Below are 12,418 nucleotides of genomic sequence, written 5' to 3' on the forward strand. Positions count from 1 at the left end.
ATACGTTGATCAATGATCCAGGACATGCATTGAAAACATTTTTTCCACCATTAATGTGACCTTCCTTATGTCAATTTTCTGCTTTTTCTTAATAATGAAAATTGCTGTCAAACTTCCAGGTGAGTTATCTGTCACTGATTTGAGCTTCCACTGTGTGAGTGATGATTCTTCTTCACCCCTTAGGAAACGATTCCTAACTCTGGGCGTATTTGTTTTTGTTACAGCTATCGTCCAAGGAGACACCTTAGAAGATATATATAACCAGTGCAAGCTTGTGATTGAAGAGCAGTCTGGGCCTTTCATCTGGATTCCATCAAAGGAAAAGTTATAAATTAGCTACTGCGCCTCTTGACGACGACAGAAGAGCATTTAGAAGAACAAAATATATATACTATACTACTTGGAGGCTTTTATGTTTTTGTTGCATTTATGTTTTTGCAGTCAATGTGAATTCTTATGAATGTACAACACAAACTGTATGAAGCCATGAAGGAAACGGAGGGGCCAAAGGGTGGGACAGAAGAGACATTGCAGAATGCAGGAAGGCTTTGGTTGGCTCAAAGTGCCAGGTGTAGGGATGAACCTCTGATGGGCTTTCTTCCCAAGAGATGGGAGCCTCCTCACCCCAGCAGATGTCCAGAGCTGATTTAGCTGCTGAGCTCTCTGTGTTTTTTGCTTTAAAGAAAATTTGCCAGCACTCGAACCTCACCAACCTTCCCATTACCCACATCTGTAATTGATACACTTCGAATTTTATAACTATGCACATCCTTTGATTTCTTAACAAGCAAATGAAAGAAGGAAAAAAGAAAGGAATCCCTTGGAAGACGGCATACTATCAGGGAAGGATAAGTGTGTAGTTTTTTGACTGGCATCTGCAAAGACAAGCATTTGATAAAATTCGCAAGTGTATGGAGGACTAACCTCACTGAGAGGAGGGGATTCCACCTGGGATTAGCTTTATAATCGTTGATTGTCTATTTTGCCATTTATAAACTGAAAGAAGGCACTAAAGATGAGAATAATTTATACAATAAAAATATATTAAATGTATAGAAATGAATTTCTATAGGTTAAAAAGTTTTGTGAACTATTTTGTAAAGACTAATTGAGAGACTAAATGTATGCACTATCAGCAGATGATCAAATTCAAGAACTGAAAGTTGCACTCTCCCTTTTGTTGCCAATGATCCACTAAGAGCATCTGAGTTCCTTCCAAGTCTGACAAAGACTTTTTCCTCACTTACCTCCCATGACCTCCCTTCCCCATTAGCAATACACCATCATGGAGCACATCCCTTAATGAGTTGCCCTCCTAGATTTTTTGGAAGACATTTGAGTACTGCATTTTTAAGCTGATGACTTTTTGGAGAAAAACTTGTGCAAATGTCCTAAAAACAAGGTTTTGCTTTACTCTAGTTAAATAATCTGGGCCTGCCATGCAAATAGTTGAATAACATGGATCCTACTTACCTTAAATACAATTCTTAAGGACCATTCAGTATTTTGGCCAACCATGAGTAATTAGGATTATAATTTTTTTGCTTCACAGAGTGAGAGTTTTTTTAACAGCCAGAGCCATACTAGAGCCATGGGACCATCTGTCCCAAGATGCACTATTTCTTTGAGGAAGAAGAGAAAAGCAGTATCTGATTGGGCGTGAGGGATGCAGACTTCTTGCTTCTGTACACAGGGCAGAGAGATAGAACCACAAGGGAAGACAATGACTTTGAGCTCAACCAATTGAACTGCCTTTTGGGGGCTGCACCTGAACCAAGTGTTTTTTTAACAATTATGATAATGATGATTTAAAAAAAAAAAAAAAAAGAAACCTCCCAAAGCCTATAAACTGAAACAGAAGAGTTAGTTTCCCACTTTAGAGCTGATGGTAACATCAGCATTGCTTTGCCCAAGGTGTTTAGAGAGAGACTTTTCAGTGATCTCAGTAACCACTCAACTCTGGGTTCTGTCCATGCCCAGACTAAGCCCCATCGCCTTATTTCTGGGGTACATCCAGACCTGGCAGGGATTCTGCCACACTGTGCAGCAAACCAGCATGTAGGCTGGGGTGGGAGAGCAAGAGATAGAGCTATCAGAGTGGTGGGGCTTCTTCACAATAAGAACATCCAGAGCTCAGAATGAGAGTCTCTTTCCAAAAGCAAGCATTGTCCATCTTATACTGGTCACCATTGCCTGCCAGGCTGCAGTCACCAAAACAAATACAAAAATGCAAAATTATGCATCTTCCTCTAGTCTTGAGGCTGCCTTTGCCAGTGGAAGGGCTAGCAATGCATTTCCCTCTGATGAAAGTTAAATTTCCAGAGACTTCCTTAGAGTGCTCAAAATGTTAAAGATGTGTCCATGTCTGCAATTCGCCAGTTTGGGGTCAAGGCCTACCTTCATCAATATTGCTCCCAGAAGTCTTTTGCCACCAGAATGCCATTCCTGATCCCAGCTCTATTTTTCGGCCACCATGATAACTTCTTTGGTTTCTCAACTGAGCATGCAACCATTTATTTAAAGGACTGTCATTAATGAGTAGCTGTTTTCGTGGGTTGTGTGATGTGCTTTCCATTTACTAGTGTTGCTGTGGCTGAGTACAATCAAATTGAACCACCAACCCTTGGTTTTGTAGTAATATAATTATTTATTTTCCTAGTGTAGATGCTTCCAGATTAGAATCAGCATTTGCACTGATTTTTTTATGTAGATTTATATAAATATATATACATATATATTTGCTTGAAGAATCACCAAGCAAATTGGTGAGAGGGTCTTTTCCTGTAGAATTTCCACCTCCATCTGTTGTGTTGTCTTGCGCTTCCCAATGTTGAGGTCTCTAAGGCTCCAATGAACTCGTGTATTTTGCAGCAGGTCTGATGACTTGTGTGGAAATGCCATGAAAGTTACCCAGATTACATCTGGTGCAAGTGCACTCGGAGCCTGGGGCCAGACTGGTGCTAACACTGCAAACTTTGTCCAGAGCTCTCTCCAATCTGAAGGCTTGCTGGGGGCGCAATGTCACCTTCACACGCTGAGCCCTTTCGAAAAAGTGCCAGATCGTGTCACTGGTGCTATTTTTCATGCTCTGGTACAATGTGTAGCACCACGGGGGTCTCAGCTTTACCAAAATCCAAATGCTATTTGTCAGAAATTGCAGGGGCGTTCTGTTTTTGCTCTCCTTCCATAGGCTGCGTTGGCCATTTATTTGCAGGCCTTTTCTCCCAGCCCCGAATCCTTGGGTTGGCTGTCTGCTTAGTGAGCCGGTCTTTCCGGAGCCCCACACAGGGCCTCTGTGCGCTGTCTCTTCCGCCGGCCCTTCAGGACGCCGAGCCTGGAAGCACCTCCAGGCTCTGGCTCATGACCCTTCCTCATTCTTTGCCTCTGCTCTCCTCCTTCTATTTCAATCTCATTCCTTCTCTCTTTTTGGTCCCTTTCCTCTTTCCCCTTCCTTCCCACCACCCCTGTTGACTTTCTCCTATGATCTTTCTGTCCATCCCTCCTCCTGTCTCATTCTCTTTTCCTTCTTATTCCCTTTTCCCTTCTTGTCCCATCCTTTCTCTTCTGCTCACGTCTCTATCATCTCCTGCCCCACCCCCCATTCCTTGATTTTTCTGTCCTATAAAGGGCTCATGGCTGGTTCAGACAGCAAGTCCTCATGCTGGACTAATGACACAAGTTCTCTGGGTGGCCGTTTCACCTACTCAGCCCAGAGAGCCAAGCTAAGTGCGAGGTCCTGGCCTGGAGCTGGCTCCCGCGCGCACCTGGAGCCAGCCTGCACCGCTGCCCTGGCAGCGACGATGCACGTGCTGTGGGCCCCGGCAGCGCCTGGGTGCCTCTGCCCAAACGCTGCTCCTAAGTGCGCCCACTCCCAACACTTTCCGTGGCTCTGAGGACACACTTCAATAAAGGCAGACTCTGGCCCCAACAATTACTCTGACAGCAAACCTCTTCCTTCTCATTGAAGCCATGCCATCGCCTTGGTTTGGAGAGAGACATTTTCCCCCATTCATAAGGTTTCTTTTTCCCATTTTCATGTGAAGCCCCCTCTGCTTTTCAAGCTGGTGATTGCTCTGGTGAGAATGAGTGGACTTGCTGGTGAAATGACATCTCTTCTTTCCTGTCTTGGTCCTGCCTAAATTCTTAACAAAATATTTAAGCCAAGGACTCAGGCTAGCTCCTAAGTTAATCATATTAATTGGTCACCACGGAGGGGGGGGGGGAAGGATCAATTCCCTTAAAGCATGTGGAGTACCTCCTGTGACAACTGATTTGCCAGGGGACTCCCTACAGAATTCTGTGGCTATACATTTTACTTCTGTGTATGTATGATGTCTCTGGTATGCATATCATATATACACATATGCCATTAGGTATGAATGATGTGGTTGGAAACCCACACACACTCTCCAGTCTGTAAATATCCTTCCTCACTGAAATCTGTGCTTCAGAAATCATTTCTTGTACAGCTGTGCAGTTTCTTGTAGCAGCTAAGGTCAGAGCTAAGACAGGCAGACAATTTAGACAAAGGTCATCTAAAAGAGTACAGTGTCTTCCTAGCAACTCATGAGGACAGACAACCAGGTGGCAAGGTTGACTCCCAATGGGATGGCAAGCTTTTCTTCTCTCCTTTTTGATTTGTGTTTCCTAAATGTGTCTTAACTTCTGAGTGCACCAGGCTGTACAATTCTTTCGATATGACAATTTTGTGCTTCTCTGACAGGATGTTTCTCCATGGAGCTGTAGTGCAGGATGGGAGGGAGTGGGGGAATACTCTTTGCCTGGAGTTTACAGAGACACTGCACAGCTTACACTCCTGTTAAGTGTAAATATTCAACGATTCCATTCCATTTGTGTAAAAAATAAAGCACACACGATTATAAAATCAAGATGTATATTTCATACTCAGTGTGTCTGTGTATATTTATTGCGTTTCAGTTGTGAGCCGTGGTCCCCCATTGTAAAAATGCCTGAGAGAGTGTTTATAAACATGTCGTGGTTTTATTATTATAAGATACAAATATTAAAACATTTTATACTTTATAGCAAATGATTTTCTCCCAAAGCATAATTTGTCTTATTTCATAGAATCCTTCATTTCTATTTTTATCAATTTTGTCTGATTCCAGCGTGGAAGAGCTGTTAGGGTAGTTTGCTCAGAAAAATATTGGCACTACTGAGAGAAACTGAAAGTAATGCTTTTGCGTATTTTTAAATATTGGTTACCATCGTGCTTTTAGTCAGGATTCTGCCAAAAATGAACAATGTAGTAAAAGATTGTTAAAGAGTCTCACATCCATATGGGGAAAAAAAATCAATTTCCCAGTGTCAAAATGATGAGGTTCCAGAAGATACTAAAAATAGAGAATTTTTTTAAATCTGAAACACAGGATGCAAAGAAAGGCACAAATTGGGGAGGGGTATCGTTGTCTATTACATTGGGGCCAAAAATACACCAACTCCAAAGATCTGAAGACCTCATCAATGTCAGTTTGGGAATCTGGATCTGCAGATAATGTTCCAAATTCCTCAACGTATGTCTTGTCATATTGACATTTAGACAGCACAGTTCTAACAGCTGGAGAACCAGAACAATTCCACCCATGAAAGCAATTGCTTTGAAGTCCGCTTTGCTTCCTGATAAACTAATATATAACTGAGTCTGTCCCTGGGGAAGCCAGATTCATGGGTCCCTACCATTTGGCCATCACTGTGAGCCAATAGGAATCTCTGCCAGCTGGCCCGAAGCTATTCTGGTCTTTGGTGGTGAACAAATACTTAGAGGCTGCATAGGAAGACATTGGCTGACACTGCAAGAGCAATGCATATTTCAAATTTGACAATTATTCAATTTTTAACATTTACACACTTTCTCCTGCTTTAATATTAGTGGTGACTCTACACAGAAGCCAGATTTACTCAATAATAGATGTGTTAGTAAAGAAGGAAAGAAAGCTAGACAAGCATTTGACTTTTCTTTGCATCCTGTTTCGTTTCTGTATAATTCTTTCTAAACCATAAGCATTCTAGAATTCTTCAAAGCTGGAAGTGGTCAGCCTGTCTCTGAACCTAAGGAAGCCTACCTATGAATCTGTAGACACTCTGAAACCAAATACCCAGCAACAGAATTTAGAAGCCTCCCCGAACACAAAGCGAAGGAATATTTATAGCAAAAGCCAACAGTTTGCTTTACACAGCCATACACAGAAGTTTTAAAATTGTCAGGGGAGTATGTGTTCTATGGATCATAACCCCAATTTTCCTTCTCTGTAACTCACCTTTCCCTTAGGGACATTTCGGAATGCACCACCACCATCAACAAACTGATCTCCTTCCCTTTCTAATGTTACAGCCAAAGCATCAAGTTCAGACCCGCAAATCTAGGTGCTTGGGCAAACTTTGCTAAAGCCTAGGGATAACATAAAGGAAACAACAACAACAAAAAAAAAAAAGCCTGATTTATGGCATGAGCTTAGAGCCCAGCTCTTGGCAAGGCAATATGAGATAGAGGCCATTTCCCCACCACCAAGGTGCCCCTCAAACACAGCTAGCCCAGATGTCAGAGCCTTTCCTCTGTTGTAGCACACAGGGGGAGCACTGTGTCCATGCCTGACTCAGCACCTGCCCCAGCAGCTGCAGGTTACAGGTGCCTGCTGTCTCCATCTCCTTTGTTCCCACATACTAGAATACAAATGCGAGTGACTCGCTGTAGTTAGCTTTGATTACTCTTTAATTATAAACTTCAAAAGGCAATTTGCTTCACAACTGATACTGATGCATCTCAGTAGAAGATCTCTGGTTTAAACTGATCATACACAAAAAGCGAGACCCAAGAGAGAAAAGAGTTCTCTCCCAACTTCCCAACTGTCTTCCTGGTTCTGGTTCCCTGTGTTCTTTGGATGATTGATTCAGGTAACATCTGCTCTTCCAGGCTTCTGAAGGAGGACCCATGTGAATCACTCACAGCAGAAACTAACACCCATTTGATGAGCCTAGCACACAAAACAATTGTCATTCCAGCAAAATACAATTGGCTCATCTTACACCTGAAAGGAGAGGAGGAGAAGAAAAGTACTTTATTTTCAGGCAGACATTAAACATTTTGAATTTTGACCAACCTGAGCAAGAGTGAGACCCAATCTCACCTAAAAATGGAAAAACTAGCCGAAAGTTGTGGCTATATCCTGGTATAGTCCCAGCTGCTCAGGAGGCTAAGGCAGGAGGATTGCTTGAGCCCAAGAGTTTGAGGTTGCTGTGAGCTATGACACCATGGCACTTTACCCAGGGTGACAGAGTGAGACTCTGTCTTAAAAAAAAAAATACCTGAGTTTGTATGGCTCTAGAGCAAATTAAGTTAACAGGTCCTTTCTAGTGGAATTAAGAGTACCTCAAAAACAGCAGCTGATTTCTATTCGATGAAAACATGAACCCTGGCTCTGTGCCTGTAGCTCAAGTGGCTAAGGCGCCAGCCACATACACCTGAGCTGGCGGGTTCAAATCCAGCTCAGGCCCCCCAAACAACAATGACGGCTGCAACCAGAAAATAACCAGGAGTTGTGACAGGCACCTATAGTCCCAGCTACTTGGGAGGCTGAGGCAAGAGAATCACTTGAGCCAGGAGTTGGAGGTTGCTGTGAGCTGTGATGCCACAGCACTCTACCTGGGTCAACAGCTTGAGGCGAAAGGAAGGAAGGAAGGAAGGAAGGAAGGAAGGAAGGAAGGAAGGAAGGAAGGAAGGGAGGGAGGGAGGGAGGGAGGGAAAAGAAAAGAAAGAAAACATGAACCCAACAAGCTAAACGGTCAGGCCCTAATTAGACAGTTTCATGAGGCACTCCTGTGTCTCAGGTAGTCTTAGTAACCTTTCTGCAGAAAATGTATGGTGCCATCTCCCTCCTTCATCTCACTGTTCTAGTACCAATAGCCTCTGCAGTGAGGAGCTCCCTCACCCTTGGGCTCTCCCAGCAGTTTTGTCTTATAATATCACCCATCCTATTATCATTTCCTGCAGCCACCAAATCTGGCTTCGGGTCACAGTCTTGTTCCTCAACAACTGATGGGGTGATTTTGACTATCTGGAATTCTTTATGGTATAAAGTTATAAAAAAGTGTGTCATATATTAAAGTAAGGTTAATCAATACATTAAAATTTGGAGTATTTAAGCCAACAATTCATGCAAATAGAGGTGAGCAGTTGCTTAACTAAAATGGATCCATAAGGAAAATGTTTCCCAAAAAGTTGGAGTTTTTTATTATAAGGTTGGACAGGTAAGTTTGCAAACACATCCTCGAAAAAGTGCTACATACGTCGTTGCTGAATACTACTGTGGTCACCTTTGAAGTGCTCCACTTGGCCATCTGGTGACCATAGTGATACTGAGCAATGAGGTATGTAGCACTTTCTAGGATGAGTTCAAGAACCTAATTGTTCAACCTTGTATGTATTTATCTTCCTTATTTATTGATCTTCCTTTAATTTCTTACACATTTGGTCATCAAACAATAAACACCCACTTGGAGCCAGGCTCTACTTAGATGCTATAGTAAAATAAATAAGAAACACACAGAGCACAGCCTTTCTTCTCAAAGAATGCAAGCCTAGTAACAAAGACATAAAGAGAAAAAAAAAAAAAAGATAAAACACAGATGCTTTAAAATAGGCCAGCGAAGTGGCACCTGTGGCTGAAGGAATAAGGCGCCAGCCCCATATCCCAAAGGTGGCGGGTTCAAACCCAGCCCTGGCCAAAAAACTTTTTAAAAAAAAGTGGAGACTCTGTGTGTTTTTTGGGTGGTGCCTGTGGCTCAAGGAGTAGGGCACCAGCCCCATGTGCCAGAGGTGGTGGGTTCAAACCCAGCCCTGGCCAAAAAACTTTTAAAAAAAAATGGAGACTGTGTGTGTTTTTTGGGTGGTGCCTGTGGCTCAAGGAGTAGGGCACCAGCCCCATATGCCAGAGGTGGTGGGTTCAAACGCAGCCCTGGCCAAAAAGTGCAAAAAAAAAAAGGCTCGGCGCCCGTGGCTCAAGCAGCTAAGGCACCAGCCACATACACCTAAGGTGGCGGGTTTGAATCCCCAGCCCGGGCCCGCCAAACAACAATGATGGCTGCAACCAAAAAAAATAGCCGGGCGTTGTGGCGGGCACCTGTGGTCCCAGCTACTTGGGAGGCTGAGGCAGGAGACTCACTTGAGCCCAGGAGTTGGAGGTTGCTGTGAGCTGTGATGCCATGGCACTCTGCCCAGGGGGACAGCTTGAGGCGCCATCTAAACAAAAAAAAAAAAAAAAAGTAGGCCAGTGAGTGTACAAAGACTCTGAAGAGTGACATTGACATCCAGGAGTCACACATAGACCTGCTCATGATTTGCCCCATTGCTCACACCCTGGGAAGAACATTCATGGCAAAATTGAGTTTCTTCTCTGGTGTCCTTGAATCTGTCAACCCCTTGATAACTCAGAGCTACACAATCCCATTAGCTGTCTGACTGGCCTACCCGTACCCAGTTTGTTTGGAGGAGAGGAGAAGATGACACATAGCACAGCCAGGAGAACAAAGAGAGGCAGGTAGGGTGGGCATGTGACCTGGGGGAGCGTAGGAGTCCAGACCTGACATCCCTAAAAGGTGGCAAGAGTTATCAGGAAGCATCAAATAACTTGGATGATTGGTCAAGACGTAGGATGATCTGTGTACTCATTGGAGAATCTGGCGGGATGGGGAGTTTCCAGGGGGCTTTTTGCAATATACTGATTATTTGATGTATCAAAGGTCTACTTCAAAGTAAAATGGTACATAAGGTCTTCCTTCCTATTGTTACAATTTGGAGCATTAAAACACATTACTTAGGACCATACACAGAATTTTATACCCTTGGAAGTCATCGTTTTTTGGCCTGGAGACTGAAGCCAAAAGTATTGAATAATGTTAGACTGAACATTTTTAAAAAGCATCAGTGTGGAGCCTAAACCTATCATATGAGTATAGTCTTATTTCTGCTATTAAGTCAGGAGACACCTGAAAAAGATTTAGAAAGTGTGGTTGTCGAAAGAGAAAATTAATGCAATGTAATTGTTTTGGTATTTTATAGAATAAATTCTGTGATTTGGTGTCAGGCATGACCTTGACATTGAAACTCTCAGGTAATCCTCAAACTTACTTTTAGTTAACCACTTGCACACCCTGAAATTTTGACCAGAGCCCTAGAAAAAGGGCAACGCTGTCAGAAATGTGGTTCGGCACTTCCCCCAAGTGAGGGACCCACGTGCAAGAGTGAGCTAGGAACAGGAAAAGGAAAGGAGACCGAGTAAGGTAACGACGGCCTAGGCCGCCCTCACTGGAGTCGGCTGTTCACCCAACACTCTGAGGCAAGTCCACAAGAAGAGAATTCTACTGCAGTTGCCCATCGGGAGTTGCCTGACCCCCTGAGCACAGGGCACTTCAGTGAACAAAGAAAGTATGCTCTGTGTGCGCTACAACAGGAAACTTCTCTTTTTGTCATTATGCCCCTTTGGAAAAAGAGAATCACAGAGCAAGGTCAAGAACCTGGCCTTGGCGTCAGCCTACCTGGGGAGACTGCATAGGGCTATGCCTACGCTTTGTGTCTCCTCCTGTTTGGTAACTGCTCACAGCGCTCTCTGCAGCACTGGAATCGTCATCAGCCTGTATGCACAGACACGCTGCCACCTGTACCTCAAAGTGCATCTGGGATCAGAGCATTATTAGCATCCCTGGAGCTGGTTACAATGCAGAATCTCAGGCCCCACCCAAACCTACGGAATCAGAATCTGCATTTTGAAAGATTCATGATAACACGATGACATCTGTGATAACATGTATATTAAAATTAACAAAGTGCTGGCTTATAAAAGTGAATTGTGAAGGAAAGAGACTGGGAAAAAATATTCCTAACAATCAAGAAAGACGGATTGTGCAATGGGGAAGACAAAAAAGCGAATAGCAGAAAAGGAGGGAAAGAGATACCTCTGCAAGGGAGCAAATAGCTTTGGCGGCATCATCCTTCAAGCCCGGAACCCAGCCAGTCTCTCGCCACACCAGGGTGGAGGGGAGAATGTAAAAGCCACACAGAGAAAGGACTTGGTCTGTAGAGTTAAACCCAGGACTGATTATTTCTACCGCCCCACCTGAGGAGGCAATCCGTAGCATGAGCCTCGAAGGGTGACAAAATGAAAATACAACATCATGAGTCAGAGAACCGGCCTGGGAGCAGCAGACCCGCCTCAGAGAGCTGCTGGGAGAAATGCCTGGAAATTGTCTGCTACACAGTTAGCGGCCAGCCAGTCTTAGTTATTGCTACCACGTTTATTTACTGACCCTTACGACAGCCCTGGAGAAGAGGACCATGTTCTTCCCCATTTTAGAAGAAAGAAATCAGAGTCCAAGGGAGCAGTGATCCCTTCAAGGCTGCACATCACATAGTGAGCTGGGCCTCAACCTCGGGCTGCAGCTCGCCTTGGTTCAGCATCCTACACTGCTGCACCAAACAGGTTTGGTGAATGTTAATGAAAGGTCTGATTCAGAGAGCAGTGATCACAGGAAAGGACCAGAAGGCTAGCCTGATGGACTAGCAGACGGCCATCTGTCTACTACCTGGGTCGTCTGCCCAAATGCTGCATATTGAATATGAGTCAGTCCTCCATCAAAAGGCAAAAATATCATCTGGAAAGGACTTCGCAGAAAGCATGAATTATCATGTTGGATGGCAGAACCAAAGCTGAAACACCAAGAGCAAAATAAGGAAGGCTTTTTGGGGTAGATGGGCTGGGCTGGGCACGGTGGCTCATGCCTGTAATCCTAGCACTCCAGAAGGCCCAGGTTGGTGGATTGCCTGAGCTCACAGGTTCAAGACCAGCCTGAGCCAGAGCTAGATCTCATCTTTAAAAAACAAAAAAAAAAACCCTAGGTATTGTGGCGGGTACCTGTAGTACCAGCTACTTGGTAGACTGAGGCAGGAGGGTCCCGTGAGCCCAAGAGTTTGAGGTTGCTGTGAGCTATGATGCCATGGCACTCGACCAAGCGCAACAAAGTGAGACTCTGTCTCAAAAAAAAAAAAGAGTAGATGGGCTATTCTCAAAGCGAAGGTGCTCTGGAGTACTGCGTTCAGCCCTGTGTGGCAGGGAGAAATGGGGAAGAAGCTATCAAGAACTCTCCCTGTGCTGGGGACAGAACTTCAGGAGTGTATGTAAGTCATTATGAAAGTTTTAAGATACACGAAAATAGAGAAACATAAAATTCACATAGACAGAAAAAAATGAAACCCTCCCAGCAACGCCGATAAGCCCAGCAAGTTGAAGCTGGTGTGGGTGAGTCAGAAAGGGCGCTGTCGACTGTGTTTCCTGGGTGATCAGAAAGGACGCTGTCGACTGTGTTTCCTGGGTGATCAGAAAGGACGCTGTCGACTGTGTTTCCTGGG

The 12,418-nt window shown here is 44.1% G+C and overlaps 1 protein-coding gene across 6 annotated transcripts in view; it reads left to right on the forward strand.

Moving 5' to 3' along the window:
- The window catches only part of DLG2 (discs large MAGUK scaffold protein 2), a 2,018,366-nt gene extending 2,013,316 nt beyond the window's left edge, over positions 1–5,050 (forward strand). For 4 of the 6 annotated variants that reach the window (XM_023511782.1, XM_023511784.1, XM_003780855.3 and 1 more), the window contains one exon: positions 225–1,059. In XM_023511782.1, coding sequence (XP_023367550.1) covers positions 225–331 — 107 coding nt within the window. In that variant the 3' untranslated portion in view covers positions 332–1,059. Of the gene's footprint in view, positions 1–224 lie in introns of all 6 variants that reach the window. The other 2 variants (XM_003780856.1, XM_012803232.1) reach the window with 1 other exon arrangement.
- Positions 5,051–12,418: the final 7,368 nt, after the last annotated feature.

The sequence above is a fragment of the Otolemur garnettii genome, unplaced genomic scaffold (genome assembly GCF_000181295.1).
Source record: "Otolemur garnettii isolate 467f Iridium unplaced genomic scaffold, OtoGar3 scaffold00001, whole genome shotgun sequence".
In the NCBI taxonomy this organism is placed as follows: domain Eukaryota; kingdom Metazoa; phylum Chordata; class Mammalia; order Primates; family Galagidae; genus Otolemur; species Otolemur garnettii.